The sequence below is a fragment of the Cinclus cinclus genome, chromosome 17 (genome assembly GCF_963662255.1).
Source record: "Cinclus cinclus chromosome 17, bCinCin1.1, whole genome shotgun sequence".
Taxonomy (NCBI): domain Eukaryota; kingdom Metazoa; phylum Chordata; class Aves; order Passeriformes; family Cinclidae; genus Cinclus; species Cinclus cinclus.
Window position 1 is genome coordinate 961,421 of NC_085062.1, and position 24,370 is coordinate 985,790.

At 41.1% G+C, this 24,370-nt stretch overlaps 1 protein-coding gene across 1 annotated transcript in view; it reads right to left on the reverse strand.

Annotated features, from left to right (window-relative positions):
• The window catches only part of GLT1D1 (glycosyltransferase 1 domain containing 1), a 39,551-nt gene that overhangs the window by 11,059 nt on the left and 4,122 nt on the right, over nt 1-24,370 (reverse strand). Inside the window, exons 2-10 of the mRNA XM_062504368.1 lie at nt 22,015-22,163; nt 19,964-20,069; nt 16,887-16,938; nt 13,747-13,783; nt 12,596-12,652; nt 5,775-5,870; nt 4,703-4,752; nt 1,165-1,208; nt 587-707 (exon numbers count right to left, since the gene is read on the reverse strand). Coding sequence (XP_062360352.1) covers nt 587-707; nt 1,165-1,208; nt 4,703-4,752; nt 5,775-5,870; nt 12,596-12,652; nt 13,747-13,783; nt 16,887-16,938; nt 19,964-20,069; nt 22,015-22,163 — 712 coding nt within the window. The remainder of the gene's footprint in view (nt 1-586; nt 708-1,164; nt 1,209-4,702; nt 4,753-5,774; nt 5,871-12,595; nt 12,653-13,746; nt 13,784-16,886; nt 16,939-19,963; nt 20,070-22,014; nt 22,164-24,370) is intronic.

Consider the following 24,370-nt stretch of genomic DNA (forward strand, 5'->3'; position numbering starts at 1 on the left):
TTTGTATTAATGGTGTCATAATTGCTATGATCTTCTGAGATTGTGATGAACCAACACTCAGCACCCGCCAAAACAAATGGAACAAAAGAACTTCCACTTCAAGTACACTTATTTTTTTCTGAGAAAGCACTTGATGCTAAGCAGTGCCCTACTTTGACAGGTACAAAATAAAACTGGTTATTAATTTTCAATACTGATGGCAAAAGGATTAACTGAGCGTGTCATTCATTCATTAATAATTTCAGAATTAAATAACCAAATACAGCTCTTAGATTGCTTTTTGAAAGGATGCAAAAATAAATGAAAGTCCATTCTAGCAGCATTCTAAGGAAGTAGGTATTGAATCAAGCCTAGTGACAGCCCCAATAAATCAGAATGATTTCTACATCTCAGGTCTGTATTGTTAATTTAGCAGGATTGATAAAATTACATTCTATCCTTTAAAAACAGAGAAAGCATCAAAAACTGTCAGTTCAAGGGAAGAAAACCTTAATTGCCAACACTCGCAAAAAGAAATATTTCAGTTTTGTCTTCACTAGCTTTGAAATATGGACACCAAATGGCGAAGGAAGGGAGCTGGGGTTACCTCCAGGATGGCAGCAGACATCCCCTCCGAGATGGAGCTGTTCACCAGGGCACAGCACCTGCTGACAGCAGCGTGCAGCTCCTCCTGAGGCAGCTCCTGCAGCACGTGCACCCCAGGGGCCCTGCAACCAAAGGCACACCAAGAGGATACCTGAGCCATAGGAGACCCAAAGGATGGATGGAATTCTGCCCTGGGAGGGGCTGAGCCACTGGAACAGGTGCCCAGAGCCACTGTGGATGTTCCATCCCTGGCCATGTTCGAGGTTGGATGGGGCTTGGAGGCTGGAACTGGATGATCCTTCAGCCACCCAAACCCTTCCACTGCTCTATGAACTATTATAAATATATCCAAATCAGAGTGAATCGGATGTGATTCAACACAAAACATGAACATTCTGGTTGTTCTAAAACCTCACACGTTTGGAATACCCAGTCTGAGCCTGTTCCATGCCAAATAATCCTGAGAGATCTGTCAGCCACACAGAGCTGTGCATGGACACTCATTTGTATATAGTGATTTACAAAGGGGCAGCCAACTGCTTTCATTCAGCAGATAGGAGGTTTAACATTAATTCTTACCTTTTAACTTTCTCCTTAACTTCACTGGTAAAAACTGGATCAACCTAGAAAGGAGCACACACAGAGTCAGTGGCACTGAGCACTCAGCACTGCAGCTGATGTTTGGAATACCCAGAGAAAGAAACAAAGTTTAGCACATTTTTTAACTAAAATATTTTAAATGCTGAGCTTGAAAATCATACCACACATCTGTTACTTGGTTCCCTCCCAGGCCTGGTGTGACAACTCCTGTCTGAGTGAGGGGCAGGGCACTGATGTGCCCAGGGACTGTCCCTTTATTCCCTGAGTAAAGATGTGCCTCAGTGAGCTCAGGAGGCAAGCTGGATGTAAACTGAGACACTCACATAGATGCTGTGCTCTGCTAGAAAGAGTTGTTGGAAATCTAAGAAACACAAAATTCTAAACCCCAGTAAATAATAAATATGTAATTCCCAACCCTAGCAAATAACAAACACAAAATTCCCAATCCCTGAAAAGAATATTCTTCCAGCCAGGCACCCAAAAACATCCTGAGAACAAGGTTTTTCCACCCAAAACATCTCCAGCACCCACTTTCCCACAGGCAGTGTTTGTGGCCACATAAAAAACAATTTATGTTGTTATTTCCCAGCACAGCACTCATCAGTTCCCTCCCATTTGTTAAAGCATCACCCACCCCGGGCACAGATTGATCAGCCCAGCAGGGATCAGAGGGAAGCACTGGAGCTGTTGGACAGTTCCTGGCACAGGAGAAGAGCTGACACAAGGAGAGGGGTGTGGGCACCCCCAGACAGGTCCAGATGTGCCATTCAGGGAGTTCCACTCTGCTGGCAGGAAAAGAAAGATCCAGGATGTGTTGGACAGTGCAGGAAGGTCATAGATCAAAAGCTGCACAAAGATGAAGGAGCCAGCAAATCTTCTGGAAACACACAATATTAAAATGCTGCCATATAAATATTAACTCAGACTGAAATAATGGTCTGGGAACATCTTTATAGTGCTGAGAGTCCAGACTCCGTAGGGGAAAACAGGTCTCAGGAACTGAATATTCTGTCAGAGAATCACCAGAGTACTCCAAGTGAAGAGCTTGAGGAATCTGCAGAGATATTCAACGTGGAGAGGGAGAACCTCCTCGGTTCCTCAGGTTTCTGAGGTTTTGGCAGCACCTCTGGGACAGGAATCCCCTTTCCTCCCAGCAGCAGGTGACCCCACGATCCAATGGTTATCTGATGGAGCAGTGTTCTGTACTGCCAACAGCAATGGCTAAAAAAAACACCAAAATGAGCTCCAAGAGCTTACCCAGAAGCTTAAACAAAACCTGAAAGTTTTGTGGCCTTAACTTCTTTTTGAAGTTTCATAAGCTCCTATTCTTGGAATATGGAGCTGCTGAAAATTAGCTGCTGTTGCAAATTTTAGTCTAGAAATGAACAAAAGGAAAACTGGGAGTGGAGACAACTGTGAACATTTTACATAACATGGGCCTCAATCCTGAAACATTGCCTTGACTGCACCATTTGAGACAATCATGCACAGAAAATACAGGGAATTATATATAATCTCATGGCAGCAAATATATCATCTTGTGGAAGTAAAGCAGAAAATAGAGTGTGGGCCTTTGTTCTTTCTCTTCTTAATTAATATAATCTTACTGTATGGGCTTTTAATATTCACAATAAAAATTACATGCTTCATAGATGGTGGCACTGATTTTCTTAAGATTTTTTGTGGTTTGAAAAGCAACATGAATAAGAAGAGAACAGCTAAATACCAGTAGAGCTGAGATGTGTTTTTTTCCTTTAGCAATGTTTTAGCTCCATGAGAGAAATATGCTCTAAAATGTTTTAGGGAGGTTCAGCCCTTGATGCAGCCTGTGCACTGCCACGGGGTTATTTCTGGTCTGTAAAGACATTAGCTTATGAAAAAGTGAAGCAAATTTAAAAAGACGACTAAAATGTTTAAAATCCTCACTGGAGGCAGCAAGTGCATCTTTTGATTCTAAAGCACAGCTTCATTACACCTGCTCTAGATTTGCCTTCCACACCAGTTCACTTCCAAATCACTTCGTGTATTAGTGTGGAAAAAAAAAACCCAGATAAAATAAAAATCTAAAAACAGTTTTTTACAGTAAAATCCTACATCCCAAAATTTGAAAAGAATTAAACTGAATGAGAAAATAGAGAAATGGTTCTTATTTGCCTACTGAGAGTCTATTTGTTTATTTGCTTTTTTTATATAAAGCAAATTGCCTGCAAGTTTTCAGGCTGATGTGGAGATAAATCAGAAATGAGACTGATACAGAGGGAACACATTACCAGATGAAACAGGGAAGCTTTTAGTCCCCTTCAAGCACCAGTGAGAGTTTGTTTCACATGACACAGCTGCCTCCTGAGACCTCTGCCATTCCTTAAACCAAGGCTTCAGGCTGCCTCTGCCAGCCCTGTGCTGCAGGAGAACACTGATTCCTTCCTCTAAAGCCCTGCAATTACTTTTGTAACTTCAGCATAAACTTACATAGGCAGCACACAGAAGCAAGAAGGATCAGGACAGAGGTACCAGCTTTAGGACTGCTCCGAGATGGGGATGTATTAATAAAACAACTCAGTTTGTCCCAAGCTTTAGGATTGCTCTGAGATGGGGATGTATTAATAAAACAACTCAGTTTGTCCCAAGCTTTAGGATTGCTCTGAGATGGGGATGTATTAATAAAACAACTCAGTTTGTCCCAAGCTTTAGGATTGCTCTGAGATGGGGATGTATTAAAAAAACAACTCGGTTTGTCCCAAGCTTTAGTGCTGAGATTCTGAATGGAAAAGGAGCTGGACTGGTTTTGTGAGCTCAAGCTCTGTCCTTGCTGCTGGGTGTGAGACAGAACCTGAAGATCATTTTGCACCTGCTGAGAGCTGTTTTGTGCTTGAACTGAGGCTCCCAGGGATGGCATCAGAGCCAGGAGGGAATGGAACAGGGAGCCAATGCTCCACGGGCACCAGGGATGGCAGAGCAGGGATAAGGAGCACCTGAACGCCTTCACAGCATCAGAAATCCTCATCAGCAATGCCTGTGCAAAAAATCCCTCCTAGAGGGCAACTGCTGCCTTCCAGAACACTTGACAGCTCATTTCCAAGTTATTCTTAGTGAAACAGGCATTGCTAATATTTTGTTTGCTAATGAACACATTTTCAGTAGTTTGTGAGGGTTTAAAATCCCACAGGTGTAACAACAGTAGCCGAGAGTCGAATCCAAATATTTTGATGGCTTTTCTCTTCAGAACTCCCTTCTGTGATGGAATGAAGCAGTGAGAGAACAGAGCTGGGCTGCCTCAATCTCCTGAAAACCCTCAGAGCTGTTCCCTCTGCAGTGCAGGAGCCCTTTGAGTGACAGTTCTGAACTTTGGAACTCTGGAATCACTTCCACAGTTTGGACCTGTTGGGAACAGCCTTTACAAGCTCTAGGTTTGGACCTTCTTATCTCTTGAACAGAAATCCTCTGACCTAGGCTCAGTTTGGAACAGAGCTGTGGTCAATGGAAATATTTAGAAATAAAAATTATAGCAGTGACTTACTGCAGGTCCAATAATGCCCAGATGGACACTGGGATCCTCTCTGTGCCAGTCTGAAACAGAGGAACAACTGTTTTATTAATAAAAACTATTAATTTTTTAATCAGCATAAATAGTTCCATGATTAAAGAAAAATTAGACAAACATTGTATTGCTACTTAAAAGACAATGTGCACCAGATTCCAGCCCTCTCATTACTCCCTGGAATTCAAATATTAGCATATCTGAAAGTTAGTATTTAGCCTTTCTGCTTCATGCAATCTCTTCTGACTCAAGGGCTATTTAACTAAGCTCAGATATTAATTCTGAATCACTCAAGAGAACAATGCTCTGTATAATGCAGTGACTCTGGCCACTAAGCCAAAATTACTTGAATATTTTCCTATGCAAAGGAACACGTGGAAGTAACTGCAACCATTACAATCATTACTCAGTAATATGCACAAGAGAAATCTGCTGCTCTTTGAATCCCAGGAAATAACAATGCAGTTCCCTACAAACTGCATTTGTTACTCAGCATCACAAGGTTTAAAGGGCTCTAAAAGTGAACAGTGCGGGCTGAATTTCCAGCTCTGAATGCTTGAACCTTTTACAGACACAAGCCTGACAAAATATTCCCTTTTGTGACTGTGAGGAAACTTCAGCCTAGTCTGAGCACTGAGCCAGAACAATGGGTGGTAAAATTCGTTTGCAGCTTTGGTGGCATTAATTAGCACACATGCAAATCAAGGTAACAGCCACAGGACAGCAAGATAAAAAAGTTTTTTTGAAGTAGATGATATTTTCTTTTGTCTTCCATCAATATTGCATGTAACAGCAAAACAGTCTTCTCAGCAAGCAAAACCATCAAATGTTGCTTTGATTTGAATGCTCTGTTATTCCCAGCAGGATGGGAAAGACATGGCACAGAAGTAATGTGTTGAACAGATCAGTGGTTACATAAGAATTTCTTTTTTCAAATGTAAATATATGATGATGTTTCCTGCAATGAATAAAACACCTCATGCCAAACTAACAAACATTAAAAGAATGCACTGAGTGACAAAACAAGAATATTCAAATAGCCACTAATTACCTGAGAAAACTTCTACTAAGTACAGAGGGTCTTTGACTTTTCGGAGCCCACACACCAGAAGAAACAGATGTAAACTGTCTGTGTCTGTAGGAATGTCTGGAACAAATAATTGTAAAAATAATTCATTAATGCAGATAAAAAATTGTTCCATGAATGAGCACATGCAATGGTAAAAACAGTAAAAGGGTGGATTATAAAAAATTATCCTTATTCCCCCTCTTTCTTGCTCTTACATCAATCCTCAGATTGAGGATTTCCATCATTTTATAGGGCACAGGTGTTTATTTCCAGAGGCAGTGAACGTGCAGGACTTGGAGAAAAATCGGGTGGCTGGTGGAGTTCTGGGACAGCAGAACCCAGCCTGGAGGGCCCTGGCAGCTGAACAGCTCCGGGGGGCTCTCAGTGCTTTCAATCCTAAAAAGAGTAACTTTGCATCCATCTAATAACTCCCCACCTACTTCAGATAAGAGATTTGGTTAATCACTGCAGGTCTTAGAGCTCTTGGTCTGACACTTTTTGTAGTTAAAGAGCAGGAAATGCCCCACAGTTCTCAATCCCTGCGTGCCAGCACAGTAGTCAACTAGAACAGAAATTACTGCAAAGCATTTCTTTCACACTTTTTGCTAAAACACAGATGAAAAATGACTTCCCCCACTCAGTGGCACAGAACCATTCCTGGAGGACTGCACTGCTGTGTTCACAGTGCTGGGAGCTTGCTCTTCCTCTGCCCACCTGAGATGTGACTTCAGCAGCACCTGCGTGACTCGTTCACCTTCTGCCCACCCCTGAAATGGTGACATTCCCACGTGGAGCTGCCTGCAGCATCATTTCCCACCTGGGGCTCTCTCTGGGAAAATCCCACCCAACAAACAGCCTCCTGTCCCTGAAACAATAACTGCAATAACAATAATAACAATAACAACAACAACAATAATAATAATAATAACAACAACCCACACTGTCCCCTCTGAGCACTGGGAACATCCCAGTGCTGCCTTCCCAGCCAGCAGCTGGGGGAGAACTGCCCTTTGAGAAAGACTTTTCTCTTTTTCCTTCACCTTAAACAAGACTTTGGTATGTGAATTCTTGCTATCATTCTGCCTTTTGCAGATGCAGTAAGATACGACCACCTTGTGTGAATGTGAAATGGAAACACATCAGTGTGGCACAATCAAGTCATTTTCTCTTTTAGTACATTCCCTGTGCCACTATCTTGTTTAAATGACAGGCAAACACCCAAATAACAAAAAAAAAAAAAAGCTTCAGTCTCTTTCTCCCCGTTTCTGTCAGTGATACAAAAGCAAAGATTTCACAGCACACTGTGCTTCATTATACGTGCCTCATGTATCTTCCTGTTTGCTTGAAAAACACAAAATGGAAAGATTTGTACATAAACCCTGGCAATTAAAAAATAAAATTAAAAAAAGACTGCGTGGTACATGTTTTGCAGCCATCCTTCAAGACTCATTCTACACTCAACGCAAGCAAAGCCCTGGCACTGTAATTAACATCTCTGTCAGTGACATAAATAATTGTTTCGAATCAGTCAGAGATGCTGCTGTAAACAAACAGTGCCAGGGTTTGTCTGGGGCTGAGCTCTGCTTTGGTCCCTTGGCTTTATCAGTGACAAAGGACTGCACTCTGGTCCCAGCCTGCTCAGGAGGGTGTGGGGGTCAGGGCAGGACAGGGATGGAGAGCAGTGTGAGAGGTCACCTGGGCCCAGGTACCCCCAGGAGCAGGGATGGTCACACAGGAGCTGCAGGGAGCCAGGCTCAGGCTCAGGGGAGCAGCAGAGCTGGTGCTGTGCTGCTGAAATTTGGACATTTCAGAGTGGAATTGCAGAGCCAGGACACCCAACCAGGGCTTTGCTGGGAGCACTGAAAGGTGGCACAAAACCTGTTGGCAGGGGGATGAAATGGGATTAATCCCCAGGATTCCTGCTCTCCTGCTGACTGATTCTGAGTCAGGGCATGGCCTAGAGAAAGTTGTCAATCGTTTGTTTGCCCGTCCAGTCCTCCCCAGTCACCACCAGATGGGTTTGGTAACTGCTTGCCATGAAGCACTGGCACTGGGTTTAGCTTCTGGTGCACTGCTCTGAGGCCAGGCAGAATGAGAGCATGGAGAACACTGAGAGAACAGGAGGGCATTTCCACAGCACAGCAGCTGTTTTACAGAAACACAGAACCATGGAATCCTTCAGGTAGGAAAGGTCCCCTGAGTTCACAAGTGAAGCCCTGAGCCCAGCACTCACCCACATCCTCACATCCCTCAAGTCCCTCCAGGGACTTAAAGCTCCACTGCCCTGGGCAGCTGGGCCAGTGCCTGGCACCCCTTGGGGTGAAGAAGTTTCTCCTGATCCCCACTCTAATCCCCCCTGGCACAATTTGAGGCCATCTCCTCTTGCTCTATTGCTTGTTGCTGGGGAGAACAGGGTTATGACACACTGGGACAGTTTGTACTGGGGCCATTACAAAAACCTGCACAGAAAAACACAAAAGCCTAAATAATTTCTGAAGCTTCAGTAGGGGCATCGTTTTTCTATGAAAGGCAGGAATAAGTACAAGTGTTATCTAAGGAGAGTTTGGAAGTGCAGATTCATTTAACTCCATCCCTCCAGGTACTATCAGGAAAAAAAAAATGCACTAGTCATAGGTGCACAATAAAAATAAATGTATTACTGCAAATCTTTAATCTTACTGAAAGCTGCAGGCCTGGAAGTGAATGAGTAATACCCAGCATTAGCTTGCTGAGAGGTAAAGAAGAAGATTTGAAAATTAATTTTCCAACCCCTGATTTCAAGCTCACTGTTGTGCTCTACAGACCTTTAGAAAACAACACTAAATCCACATTACTTGTGCTTATTTGTCCATTTCTGATTCTGTTCAGAAACAAAATCTAAGCCACGATGAGATGGTGATGGGAAATAACCTTATTTTCTTTTTTGGTCACTTTGAACCACAGCAGGTCTTTTACAGCTCTTGAAAATATTTCATTTATCCATCTCCTGAGCACCTGAAAGCAATGACTGCTCTCCTCAAAAAGGAAAGCCATAGGTTTATTGCTGAGATTTCAGTCTTTCAGACAACGATTTTATTTTCTGGAGCATGAAACACAGATAAATTTATCCAACTGCAGAACCTTTGATACTCTTAAATCATTCAATTCATAGCTTTTGTCAAGTTCAGCTCCCTGTACACTGAAGAAAGACCTTCCATTAGCTCGTGTAGCCCCTTGGCACTGGAGTTTGGGTTTGTTCTCTCTGCTGGCTCAGCTGCAGAGCCCAGGGTGCTCAGAGCAGCCAAGTCTGCAGCTGCTGGAGGTGTCCTGCAGCACCAACAGCTTCTCCTGCCCCATCCCGACTCTGCAAGGAGCTGCAGTCACAGCGACACACAAGGCTGACAATTAGGAGCCCAATTAGTCCTTTTTTCAGTCATACACTTTGCCACCTGCAGAACTCAAACATTTGTTACTGTGCCATTTTACCTCCCCAAGCAGTTTGTTTCTAACAAGTTAACACCAAGTTTATCCAAAGTGTTTGCACTGCTGTTCATCCCCAGCACTGAATCATTGCTGGGGCTGCTGATATGGCTGTGAAGACAGAGAAGTTAAATGAACCTGTAAACTTCCAGGGACAGGCAACTAACCCAGAAAAATTAGACTGCAAAACTCTCAATCAATTCTTCCTCTCCCCTGTTTCTCATTATTTCTAACAGATCAGAAAAGAAAAAAGCTCTGTGGTTTCAGATCAGTTTGGAAACTCAGTTTATTGCTGCCAGCATAGATTTTTACTATGGGCAGCTCTGTGAGTGCCCAAACTTTCACTGCTCAGTTTTTCTTATGTGTGTCTCTCTCTCCAGAATAGCTTTAGGAAAATTCAGTGCCTCTGTAAAACCCTGTCTGTGTCATGACAGCTTATGTAAACTTCTCAGCTCAGAGAACAGCTGTGCTATGAAGCAGAAATGACATGAGAGTTGAAAAATCAAACCACAAAAGCATCCTGCATGTTTTATTTGCTGGTGCAATAAGCGTGTGACCCTATGGTTCCACAAAACCATTAAAGCAGCTTTAAGTCCTGTCTGTTGGCTAAACAAAGATTTCTCAGCTTATTAGTGCAGACTTCATTAGTAATCAACATCTTCTCATCCCCTGATGTTTATTAGGGGCTGTATCTTCCAAGCTTCAGCCCCATTCCACTGAAATCAAAAGGAGCTTTTTCATCCTGGAATGATGACATCAAGCCTGCCTGTGATCACAAGCAGCTCTGCCCCAGCCTTGACTTGTTAGAGAAGATCAGTCTCAGGTTTCTCATTTATTTAAACTCTCCTGTCATTTTCTGTCAGTCAAGTCACAGCAAAAGGCTGAACTTTCACTGACTCCCTCGAGTCTATAGATAGGGTTTCTAAAACTGCTATAATCAAACTGATTGTGCTGGATACAGACCCCTGCAACGTAAGGTCAGGAAAAAACATTGTGATCATCTGGTCTGATCTCCAGGCTGACACAGGCAGCACAACTTCCCTAAAGAGGCTGAGTTACCCAACAGGCTGAGAATGTTGAGTTCTTCAAGTCTGTGCTGAAATCTGCACTCAGTTCAGCTTCTTGGTTTGGCTGCTGCTGCTCACAGCCTCTCATCCACACAACAAACCGTGAAGCTGACTGGTGACCTCAATGCAAATTAACTCTAAAAGCTCCTTTTTTTTTGGTAGATTTAGCCACAAAATGCTGCCTTAGCCAGCCCCCAGATCCTGCAGCTAGGAGACAGCAATAACACCACACCAGCACCTCTGCAACTCTCAAGTCTGCTGCTGAGAGCATGAGAAAAACACTAATTCCATGATTTCTGTACTGTACTGCACCCATCATCATAACAACAACAGAAACCTCTCACAGCACTGCTTCCATTTGAGTTAGGTAATTGCTATTTGCATGAGCACCCAAACCATCAAGTGGGGTGTGCAAAAAGCTGGGATTCCTGAGAGTTTGGTCTAGTACCATTCAAATTTGGGGGCTGGAAGTCTCCCACCATAAAATGCATTTAGTGCATTGTGCCACTCACTTAAAGCTGCCATTAAATTCTTTTTGGAGCCATTACATTGATTTAAAGAGGCTGTTTATGCATTGGTGTCATATTTAAAGTGAGCAAATGTTTCCTCTGACTGAAAACAAAATTTTAAAAAGTATATTCATAAGAAGTCTGGAAGTATTCTGAAGAGCCTATTTCATTTGAGAGAATAATTTGACACCCTGAACACCAGGGTTTAACAGTCATGCCTCAAATGAATTAAAGCCTGCACTGCAAAGGGTGTGCTGCTTCTTTGCATTCTGTCCTGGGAATCCTGAATTTGACAAATGCTCAAGGCTAAAGATTCAGGCAAGGGTTATCTGGGGAAATATTTATCCCCAAAAAAATCCTTAAGTGCCTTCAGACATGGAACAGAACTTCATGAGAGAAGTCTTTAAAAAAAAGAAAGGTCACAAATGCCATGAGCTGAAGGAGACTGGACAGCTTTACCTGCACTGAAGCTCAGGGTCTCCCCATGCACATTGTGCAAACCCCCCCTGCCAAAATCACATCCCTCTGAGCAAAACTGCCTCCTGCCTTTCAGAGTTTTCTTCTGATTGCTCCAAGTTTAGCACAATTTTAAACACTTTGGAACTGCAACTGCCCAGGAAAATGCAATTCACTGGGAACTCCTAATTAGTCCCCAGAAAGCACAAAGGCACAGCCCAAAAGCCTGACTCCATGTGCAATATTAAAACAAGTGGAAATTGTAGGCTGCCACCAGAGATGGACACGGGCACAAGGCAAAGATAAATGAGATGGAACAGTCATAAACACAATACTGAATAATCTGATGCCAGTTTTCAAGTTATTATTTAATAAGGCACAGATGTTAGAATCACATTTTAGTTTGCTTTTCATGTACATTATGAATTATTTTGCACTTTTGCATTAGTACACATTAGGCAAAAAACTGTCTCTAATATATTAGAAATTCACTTTAGGGGGAGCTTCCCCCTCCTCAATCTCTTGACTGCTCACTTAATCACAAAATGGTTGGACAAGAGATCAAATCAACACTAAGGCTGTGCTAGCAAGTGACAAATCATTTCACTTCAGAAAATTATTAATCTTAGTGGCACTGTGCTTGTGGGCTGTGATTTACTGAGAACAAAATAACCTCACAATGCTCAATTTAAAATTGACACTGGCTTTGACTAATGGCACACATTTCCTGATGTGATAATGCCTCTGACTGGTGAGGATTCATTTGTAACACAGGGAAGAGCTGCACTATCAGAGATCAGGCTGATGAATGTAAAATTGAAACGTTTTTACCAGGGTAAAATGCCTATAAATCATTCTTTGGGGAAAAGATGAAGTGATTAAAGCATTGCCCAGATCAGGTGACTCAGGACCAGGTCACCTGCCCTACCTGCCACTGCTTTGGTGACAGCAGAGACAGGCTCTAGCTCAAGATCAAATGTCACATATTTCTCCTCTTCAGTAGCTCTGCACTGCTGGAGTCACCCCAGTTTGTCACCCAGTAAAGCACAGAGTGCTCAGGAACTGGTGCTGGGCTCTAAATTAACATTTGGGGACACTGACCCACAGGGTGTGACCACTGCTGGTGCAGCTCAGCCCTGGCCAGACCAGAAATCTGGAGGCACTCTGGGTCCTTGATGAACCAGACTCATCTGATTTGCCACTTCTCATATCATTAGCTTTATTACATAATGAGTGAAACTCTAAGTTTCTTTCATCCTTGACACCTATTAGGAATAAACACAGTAAACAGAGGGATAAAAATGAGTTTTACCTGCATTTTGTAGAAATCTGTACCAGTCAAATGTTTCACTGGGTGTAGTCTTAATTCCTGTGTAAAAAAAGAAAAAAGAAAAAAAAAAGATTGCCATGTTTAGTGTCCCCTGGATGGCTGAGCTGTGTTTCCTGAAGGCTCCTGGAAATCTCAGAGCAATATTTCTAACAACCACCCTGAATTCCCACCTGGGCCAGGTTGCCTGTGCAGCCCTTCCCCAGACAGGCTGAAATTCAATGGAAAGTTTTGTACAATCACCCAGTGTTTGAACTTCTTCAGCAACACAACCCTGCTCAATTTTTCCTTCTAAAACTACAAATGAGATAACATCAGCTGAGGCAGCACACAACTGCAAAAGTGATCAGGGCAGCTGGCACCCACAGCCCTCAACATAAAGTAAATTAAATGTATATATAAATCAAATATAAACCTATCCTGAATGTTAATGCACTTGTTTTTCCTTATGTTAAAGATTAAGTAAATTAATAAAGTAGTTCCATCATTAAAATATTTAATCTCTTTTTTAGCTATTACCTCACAAGAGACTTAAATATAAACTAAACATGGGCTAAACAGACTTCACAATCAGTTATTTCAACAACACAGTCCAGAAAAGAATGTTATTTTCTTTGAGTGGAATACACAAAATGGAATGAGTTTCGGAATCCACAGAGAGTTTTTTTAAATAAATAAAAATTAGGAAATGAAGTCATCACACCTAAAATACTGAGCTGTGTTCCCTGTACCACTCACTGAGTCATGGACTTGGCTGTCGCTGGGCTGGGAGTTCAGCTTGGAGCATTTAAAGGAATTTGGGCTTTCAGAAAATAATTATTCAGCATCAAAACTTCTGCAGCCTTTGGAGAAATCTCGGTGTTGCCTTCAGTGTTTCCTGACCTTTCAGATTCCTGCTGGAACGCAGCTGGGAACACTTCCATAAAAGCACAAAATGAGTGGAAATTTTGGCTGAGAGACTGAAATATTGCCTCAATTATTGTCAGTGGCAAAAAGCCCAACTCCCGTGGAGCAGGACAAACCCCAGCCCATTTCAGCAAAATATGTCTGGGGCAAAGCAGGCAGATACACAAACAGGTACCAAGCACATGAATCAAAGAAATGGAATGTCTTCATCAGTATTTCAAAGCTCTCACCTTGACTTTGGACGTAGATTTTCTTCCTAGCATCTGGCTTTAAAGAGAAGGAGAAGAAAAATTATTTTCAGAGTTCAACATAAAATTATCTGTTTAAAAAAAAAAAAAAAAAAAAAAGAACCACAATAAAGAGTAACAAAACACATGTCAGTGTGATTTTCTTTTGACTATAAAAAAATCAAAACTTACTATTACATATATTAAGTAACACCAAAAGCCAACAATGTAATTTGCATTTACCATATCCATTTATGGTATCAATTAATCAATTTTGCAATTAACACAATTACCAAGTTAGTACAAATATCTTTTTTAGTTTGTCTCTGTATCCTCTCTCTAGATCATTATCCTGTTTTCCTGGAATAAGACAAATTCCATCTATCCAGCTGAAAATCAGCCCTAGTTCCCAAAAAGCTGTTGGTTTTGAAAATCCAGTTTACATTTATCCATAATACAATTTATAAACATATCAGTTTCAGAAACTACTGTCAAATATACAGACTTGCCTAGACAGAAAAACTGGTGCCTGGTAGTTACTGCAGAACATGCACAAATAAAAACTGCAAAATAAATTACTTTAAAATAGCTGTAGTAAAAGAGGTAATTACTACACTTCCAAAATCACTCCTGAAGTGCTGCTCTGCTAGTTATTTAATTTATGTGATTAAAGAAGCAATTTCCTATTTCAATATCTTTCTATAACTCCAACTGTGGATTTATAGAATATTTAATGAAAAGAAAATAAATTCAGAAACAAACTTCTAAGCAACCAATTCTTGAACCATTCAGCTCAGAAAACAGCAAGTCACAGAAGTGATTTTTTTTTTTTAATTTTTAAATTGGAGAGATTTTGGTTTTCCTTATTGCTCCACTGTCCCCTCAGCCCCCTGCCCAGGCACTGCAGTCACTAAAAATGAACTGGGAAAAGAAAATGAAAGAAGAGAGGTCAGTTAAAAAGTCACCTCTGAGCAGCTCACAGATAGGAAGGAGGTGATTTCTGAGAATCAGAGTGAACAATGTCACCAAAATTACACAAAAAAGCAGCAAATCCACACAGGAATGAAGTGGGAGAGAAAACTGTGCTACAGTGGAAGCCTGAGGACATTCCATGGATTTTATCTTTCTTGGGCTTTTGCATCCACAGGATTTAAAAAAAATAAAAACAGTTTAATACGTCGTTACATCATTTCATTACTTAACACTGGACCTTCTCTGAATGACATTTTCAATTGTACAGAATTTTCCAGTGACAAAAGCCCCGTGCAAACAAGAGGAGAGCACTGCGAGCTGGGGCCAACTCCAGAATGTAACTTGGCAGAAAAAGTGGGAGAGCAAAACAGAGAAATGGGAAAAAGGAGGTGGGAAAAGCAGAGGAGCAGCAGCCCCCAGCCCTCTGCTCCCTAAAAACACCATTTTGCAAAGCGAAATTCAAGTTAAGCATCTTCTTTCATGCCCTGCTGGACCCCAAATGGCTCAGGGTGGGTAAATATCATTATTTATTGTATTATTGCACTGCTGGCAGGGCCTGGAGCATCAAGCAGAAAGTGCCAGGAATACTGTGGGACAGGGCAGGGACATCACACTGCAGATCCATTTTCTCTTATGTTCCTTATTCTAAATGGGCTTGAGGAGAATGGAAAATGAGATTGAATGCTAATAAAACTGGCTTAGCTAATTCTTCTGCACCAGTTTTATGCTACTGAAATAAAATGCTGACCATAAGCACAAGATTTTTTACAGTATTTCAAACTCCCCTGGAATACAGATCATTACAAGGGCTGGGTTACATATAATGAAGGGTAATTTATCCAATGTAAGAGAAAAGAATTTGTTGGAAGACATAGCAGTTGCTTACATGTGTGTAATTTAAATTCTTCACTAATAAAGGCCACATTAGAGGAAAAAGGCAGCTCACGGCAGCGTGAGGTAATAAATAAAAATCATCAATGTCCCACGAGCTGTGCATGGGAGGATGTGTTCGTGTTCTTCACTGCTCAGAGGGAAATTTGTGGCATTTGCTCTCAGCCTTTACACCAAGAGCCAGCAGAACAGGAGCTCAAACCCCCAGCATTTAGGGCACAGGGCAGCAGGTAGGATTTCAGTTTAGGATCTGGCATCTGCCTCCAGTTCCCTGCCACAGACCTCCAAGCACTGAATTATTCCCACAGGCCCCAGGTACAAAAGTATTTAGGTAAAATCCAAGTCTGGAGCTTAACAGCATTTGAGGTGCTGATTTTGAAACTATTTCAAGGCTCAATTTTGTTTCTTCTCCTTACACTCTGTTACTTTTGTCCTTTTCTTGCTTAATATCTCTGAGCTCTTTCACATTTACCCATCATGAAGTACATTGTAGTGACTATTAAAATCAAATTACACCTGTAAAATAAAATGCCAAATCCCATGTCTGCTCATGTCGCCTTTTAATGCAAATAGATTAAGAATCAATTAATGCTGAAAAATAAGGAATTGTAGATCCTACTGCTGTGTTGTGCAAGCTCCTCTCTCAGTGATTATTTTTTAGGCAAGAGTGTCTTAAAGATCATACCATGATGCAAATTAGAACTGAAGAGGTACCAAGCACTTTGTTTCAATTTCCTGCATTAATTGTGCAGCTTCAGCTGATGTTTCCCAAGGTGAGGTGAGTGGAGCCAACACCTCAGTGCAGGGGGAGGTCCTGCCTTGCTGGTTTTATCCCAAATGGTTCCTGCCCCTCACTGGATCTGGTGTTCAGCACTGCAAATCTAATTTACCTCTGCATTCTATGCCCACAGTCTACAAAAACAAGTATTTTCAAATTATAATTCCAAATTCTTTATTACAGCTAATGCCGTGTGGATGAATTTTGTCAACATGAACAATAAACAATTTGGCATCAGGAGAGACTCAGTAACAACAAATGATTTGTTTTAAATGTTATAGAGAAACACTTCCTGAAGTGTTCCACACCTTCTAATACTGAACAGCTTTAATGCCACATTTCTAGGACCTGTTGAAGTACACCAACATGAAAAGCTTTCCCTGAAAGGAAAAGCAGGACTGGACAGTGAAGATTATTACAATTCTCTAGCACCATTTAGGAAAGATTTTAGGAGGATGCAGATCTTTGATACTGTGAGTTTTACCACCCCACAGAAACGTACCCACTCCGCTGCTGCCAGCTCCTTCATTTCCACTGTGAAAGCCACTGCAAACCTGGTTAAATGGACAAAAAATAGATGGGATCATCTGCTTAAAGTGTTTAAATGTTTAAAAAAAAAAAAAAGTACTTCAGAAAAAATCTTGATAAGAACTAAGATCAGAGGCTTATAAGCCTGATCCCAGATGAAAGACAAAGCAGGCTTTCCACTTGTTTCAGCAGAAAATCGTGGTTAAACCAAGAGCAGCTCCTCATTTTACTGCTCGGCCCTCAGATGGTGATGTGAGGATTTCTCACAGTGACAGAAACCCCAAAGAATGGGGACAGCTGCCAGATTAGTGCCACAGCTGCAGCAGGACCCTGGATTTCCTGCTCCTTTCCACAGCCAGACCAGCAAGGAGGGAGCTGAAGTGCCCCCTCCCCATCCTGTGCTGGGCCCATGCCCAGTGCCACTGGGTGCAGTGCAGCCTCTCCAGGGAAGCCTTTAAACCATCCCCAGGGTTCCTGCCTGCTCCTCGCAGCACATCTGGGTGCCCTTGGGAAATGGCAGAAATGTCCCTGAGCACCACCCAGGGCTGAGGGACCACTCAAAAGCAGCACTGATAGGAGCAGTTTTCATTTTTGGGTGTCCCAGCACAGCCAGCAAAAGGCAGATTTTAAACACACTTGATAACCAAATTATTCTAACTGGTGTAACAGCAGGAAGCTGTGTGAGAGGTTTTTGTTCAGAGTGAGAAAAGAGCCCCTGTTCAGAGGAGATCTCTGAACATGCTGGATTTTGATGCACTTTTTAAGCTGTCACGGAACACAAACAGAGGCTTTGGGTGTTCTTAAATGGAACTTCAGCGTGGGCTGGACCCACAAACGGGGCCATTTCTGAAGACCCTCAGTCCTGTGGAAAACAATGTTTGAATGGCTCCTTCACTTCTGCTTAGCAAAACACCTTTTTGAATTACTTGTAGAGATACTGAATATAAAAGGGAGGTCATCACACCTCGCACTGCTGATTCAGAGCTTCTTTTTCATGCAATTTCTGAAATGTTTCTGTCCTGGGCCAAGCCTCTGACACCTTGAAGGTTTGAGATAAATCTCAACAGTCACAACCAGGACACAGCTTCTCCACTGGAGATGAGATGTCATCATTTGAGGGCACGAAACCACAATCACTCCTTAGGATTCCCATAAATGCTGAATTACAACTCCTACTTTTGCCTGTTGAAACAAACCTCATTCCCCTACATCTGTTCTGTAGGATCTGCTTTATGGCACTCCCATGAATTTCACACACACAGCTTGACAGCTCTAAGGTTACTAAAGCCTTTGCAAAGGCTTGTTTTGTTAAGTTGCACATGCTTCCTTCCCAGATTTTGCCATTATCCTTTCAATATATCACATTAACAAGCATAAAGAAGATGTTGCTTCTAAGTCTACAAAATACTGCTCAATAGGAAAAAAAAAATACCCTAGAGGAGTACAAGCACCATTCAGAGGAATTTGATTAAAAATGAAACACTCATAAGGCTAGACAGTGTTCAATAGTTTGTTTTATGGAATGTGGTGGGATATTGTACTGGACAAGTAATCTACAATTCATGATGCTTTCTGCTTACAACCCTGCAATCAATAAAGACAAAAAAAAAAATCAATGTTTCTTTTAATAACTATACAATGAATAACACCAGTGATGCTACTGCAGAAGAGGTACATTCAGAATAACTCCCAGAAAACTGAGATCCTTTTCCTGTAGCAGAGAAAATATTGTAAACTGCATAAGGATGTAGTAATACATTCTGAAATATCATAGATAATTCAAGCTATTAAAGTGTACTTCAGGTTCCCATCAGTATCATTAAAAAACATTCAGTAAAGCAGTTTTTGTATTAGCTGTATTTGTGACAGACAGTATTTTAAACAGAGATGGATTAGATGGACACACTCAGAGATTGCTTTTATGTATTTCTCATTTTGCACAGTGCTGAAATTTATCTGACACATTAGATATCTTTTTCTTTTCCGTCAGACCTGTTTAAAGAATAACTTCTGATTATTTGATAACAAAAGTAAACAAGTACATAAATGTTTTCCTGAGTGGAACCTTAAGTTGCTTTCAGCTCCAAGTCACACAGAGACAAGAACATGCCCTAATGATTTTCCAATCAGAGTGATTAAGTGCTGTCTTTAAAATCTGTTTACTTACCACATCTTATAGGGGATTACAGACAGAGCAGCACATCTCTGCCAGTGTTAAGTGAGCCAATAACAGCTGGAAAATAGAGTGGTATCAGCAAGGATAAACCAGGAGAGAGAAGCCTGGTGCAGGTCCTGCCTGACCCAAAATCCATCCTGCTCTGAGCTGCTGTTTGCAACAAGGAAAAGATTTCCTCCCCCACCATGGCCAGGATCAAACACTGCTGAAGTCAACAAACCTTTGGATCAGCCAGGAGAAAACTTCTTTTCTGAGGATGTTGAAACTATGAAAAATGCTCAAAGGTCTTTTTGGTTTTTAGTAATTTCCTGTGGTTTATGAGCAGCTCTTGGTCTATGTTTGATGACTACACTGGCATGTCACTGGAACTTTGCAGACTTTAAAACACCCTGAAATTACTCCCTTGTCATTTCATCTAAAAACTGAGAGAATTTGCTTTAAGACTCCTTTCAGTCTCTGCTTCTTTGCTCATGAACCCAGGGAAAGGTTCACATTAGCAGAGGAAAAAATAAAATTTAAAAAACCAACCAACCAACAAAAAAAAACCAAAAAAAAAAACAAACCAAAAAAACTGCTTGTACTTGAGGGATCAGCTTTTCAACCAGACATTCTGTCAACAAGCTGTGTGAGAGGAACAGAGGAAATATAAAACAAATAGATTGCACACAGACTGAGTTTTCTGGTGAAACTGTTCCAGTCCCACCACTGAATCACAAAAAAATATGCAAAGATCACAAGGATTTAATGAAATCCAGCCTTTGTCTGCTGGCCTACACATCTTCCAGTGATTCCAAGTGTGTATAGAAACTTCCTAAAGGATGTGCCATCAAAAAAATGCCAATTTCCAGTCACAAACCTTTCACCCATGCTCTTACCTGGCTTCCTCCAGCACTGCTCCCATTACCTGGAGCTTCTCTTTACATTTGGTATCTTCATTTACATCTGTGCCACCAAAGATGATTCCAAAAGGAATTCTGCTCCCTGCAAAACAATGACTGCAATGAGCAGCTGCAGAATATATCCACGGAATGGCCAGGAGTGAAGAAGCACATTGATGGTACTGAATCACCTATCTGAGCAAAAATCTCTCAAAAGGGAGCCAGGAGAAGCTTGGGGGTTTATATTTTTTTAAACCCCCCCACAATAACTATGCACTTTCACAGGACACCAAACCAGATGGGAAACAAAGCACGCTGATAAAGATAGGAAATGTTCCATAGCTTCCAAATACAAATGTGAATCTAAGTGAGCTCTAAGATCAGGATTTATTAGCATTGCTAATTCCCTCATTACTAAATGAGAGAGAGAACAAAAAGAATGAAGGACTAATTACCATTCTGACTACCTGGAGAATTTCCTTGGCATCTGTTGATATTGCACTCTCATGTCTGCAGGTGGAGGGAGTTAATGTGCACTATCAAAGCACCCCTGCCTCTAATCTTCAAGGGACAAGGGTCTGTAACACCACTTAAAATATGGATCGCCTCCTCAAGAAACCAAAAATTAAATAATTATGATGTCATCTAGTAGGTGTGGTGATAATGTACACAGAATTTCCAGGATGAGGCCAAACAGATCAACAGTGTGGCAGCATGAGTGGAATCACTACACTTCTAAAAGTTCCAGGAGCAGGAATGTCCTCTGAATCACTTTTTTCCTCCCAGAAGTCTGCAATAACTTTTACACTTGGTCTATGATCATCTCAGCAATCTTACTGTTACTGCCTTGCCTTTCAGAGAGTTTTGGTTTATTATTTCTTCAGTTACTGCAGATGCTTTTAAAAACAGTGTAACTGATTTATTTGAATATCTGGGCTCTTGTAAAGTATCAGGCTTGTCAGGTCACTTAGGATTTTGAAAAGCTAATAGCAACATTTGGGCACTGCCATGCAAGTTAAACTACAACAAAATTTTACACCAATAAACACTTAAAATTCAACTTCATCCTTTGCTCCTCAGCAAAAATCCCCCAAAACCCCAAAAAAGATGGTTCTCAGATCATCCACAAGCCTCTTCCAAAACAAATCAAGGTCTTGTAAAAAAACAAAAACAAAAGCATCTCTCTGTTCCAACAAGCCTTAATTCATATGTTAGCAGAGCTCATTTTACAGACTTATTTTATATTTGTTTTTTAGGACCCTGCTGAAATCAGAGCCCCTTTGGAACAAAAGAAACTCAGGTACAGCACACATAATTCAGGGTTTCTGCAAGGCCACCAGAACAAACTGTGGGGGCACTCCTGAGTCTCCCAACTCACCCTGAGATCTGATGGAAGGATGAATCGTGTGCCTTTGTTCCAGTGAACAGATCTATGCAACACAAAGGTGGTCTCAGAAAAGGATCCACACCTGCAATTTCAGTAGGTGACAGTGTCTGCAATTTCGAGAGCCACTGTTCCTAGTGTATCATTAATGCAGGCTAAAATTTTGTTCTACATGGCTAGAGAGAAGAGAAAATTTTATTATTTGTCTGATAACATCCTGTCTCCCGTAGTTTAGCTGACAGGAATGTTATTTCATGTCGAGAAACCCTGACTCATTTTTGAGCAGAAAAACCAAGTTAGCCTCCCTGCTTTCTTCCATTTGACCCCAGCTCTACTTAGCCAAGCCATGGTCCTCTGAAAGAGCACATTTGCTGAAAGGATCCTAATGTTAATGTAATGCTCTTATCTTGATGTAGTTAAAGGACTTAATTATCAAAACCACTGTGTAGTTTAAAAGAACATTTATTTAGTTCTCTCTGCATCAGATCTCCCATTGAGACAGATTTTTAGCATTTCTGAACGTTTGCTGTAGTGGGTAAACAGAATAAGGATATTCTGGGTGGGTTTATACATTTACAGCCATTTATAACAGGTAGGATTCATCCTCTTCCCTTGCAGGACTTTTTTAGGAGGTATTTTTATAGCAGAGTAGAAAGAGGGTTACCTTGCAGCAGTCTGCCTCCTTTGTAGAGATGAATGGCCAGGGCTGCATCAAATTTCTCTGTGGAGGTCAGATTTGCTATTTCAGCTGGACTTTCATACATGAAAGCATCCTTAAGAACACAGACATGACCTGCAGCATGTAGATGATTCCTTCGTTATTGGAACAAATAAAAAAAGAACAAAGAAGTCACAATGTTATAGGCACACCAGGATATGAAGCAAGCTTAATCAAAACTTTTTTCCTTAAACTTTGCTCTGCCTTTTAACTTGGTGCCATTTTTGTTCAAGCATCCAGGAGCTATTTACAGGGCTGGGTTTTTTCCTGGAAGGAATTTGTTACCTTCACCACTGTGAAGCCACAGGCATTCTTCCAAGCAATGTAACACCCCGTGGCCCAAGCCTGATCGACAAAACTTTGAAAACTTTTCTGAAAACCAGAAGAACTGAAGTATGCCAGGACCCTTCCTGACTGACTTCAACTTGTCCTGCTGAAACCCTCCTTTTGCAGTGAGTGTGTCACATCTTCCTCTCAGAGATTCTCACCCTCTTGTACTGGAGAAAGGACACCAGGTGAAGAAAGCACAAATATGGCCAGCCAGTCAATGCTACTAAAAATACAGAGCATAAAAATTAATGCATTGAGAAAGCCAGAGAGTTGAATTGTGTTCCCTTTCTGTTTGACTGTGGGCTTAACTGCTCCTTGTCTTTGCTCACCCCTTCAGAAACCAGGCAAAGGATAACTGAAGTATAAGCAAGAAAACTACACAAAAGCAATTACACAAATACCTTCACAGCCTGCTTAAAAAAAAACCTCAGCTCCAAAAAGAAAAAAACAACAAATCCAACAACAAACCCCTCACAGTGTCAGCTCACCCATTCGGCTTTACACACACTGGTTCCTCATATTAAAACACAGATGCTTCAATTTCTTGACTGCCAAAGTAAAGAAACTCATTGATTACAGACAGCTTTACTCCTCTCCCTGAAACCAGAATCAGTCATCAGTGTTCCCAAAAACATCAGCCAAAAAAACAGGAGAAAATCTGTGTCTGCTGACATGGAGCGTTTGCATTGTCAGTATCATAAAAGCACCACAAGAATAAAACAGTGTCATAAAAACACCACCTCTGCTTATTCCATATTGTTACAGCTGATTTATTTCTCGTCGTGTATGAATTGTTCTGGGATTAGAATCCTGCTAACTCGTTGACTTCCTGGATAATGTCAGCCTTCATCTCCTGATTATTTCACAGCCTCCCAAGAAATGGAATTTTCTGTCCTGCAGAAGTTAGTCATTACTGCAGAAATTGGTGCTAAAAGTGCTGTAAAATGTCTGGAGCAATGTATTAGCACCAGATCAGCTAGAGTTCCATTGGCACAACATATGGTGCTGGATTTCTTCCTTATCCTAAAAAGAAACTCCTTTTAATTCCACTGTATGAAACAAGACCAATCCATTATGATAAATACCAATAAATAATAAAATACAGCTACATTTTAAGCTCCTTATTTACACTGTTGAGCAATTATTAACAGCAGCTGCCCCATGAACCTGCCTTCCTCTTGAAAGAGGTTCTCAATTTATATCTAAATAATGATGCCCAAATCTCCCAGCTGTGGAGAGAAAAATCTCGTGGGCAAATACTTGGGATTCTCAGGCATGCATTCCATAACTTCACAGGTGCTCATTAAATAGTCTGAAAGGTTTTTTTCCCCATCAGTATTCCAATTACCATAAATCACTATCATGTACAAGCAATATGTTTGCATATTACAATTAATTTGAAAATAACTCTCTCAGGATATCAGGAATCAAGAAATTCAGCCAGGAATTCCAATGGAAAGTGATTTTTTTCTAAATATACTAGGGATGACTACTTCTCCTCCACACTTTCCACAGCTCCAACTCTCCCTGGGGAATGACAGCAGTTTCTGCAGTAAATAGAGGGGGACTCCCTCAAGTGTTCCAAGGCTCAGAAATTGTGCATTACACTTCTACTACTTCAAAATTAATATTTTAAAGATTTTTATTCTACTCAGGAGCACGTAAAAAATTCGCATACATCTTTAGAAGGAAAAAATAAGCAAATATTCCCAGAATAATTCAAGTTCCCAGATTTAAAGAGGCCTTGATCCCCTAAACATTCCATTGGGTTCGATATCATTAATCACAAACTAGAAATCATGCACATATGGAAATACACGTGTGCAGAAGCTGAGTTATTGGGTAGCATTTAAGTACTGAAACATCCAGTGCTATTTTCATATTTTCTAAATGGCTTTTCATCTTCATAACCAAAAAAAAGCAGGCTGTGATTTTCACACATATGCTGTTACCAAGGAACATGATTGGCGAG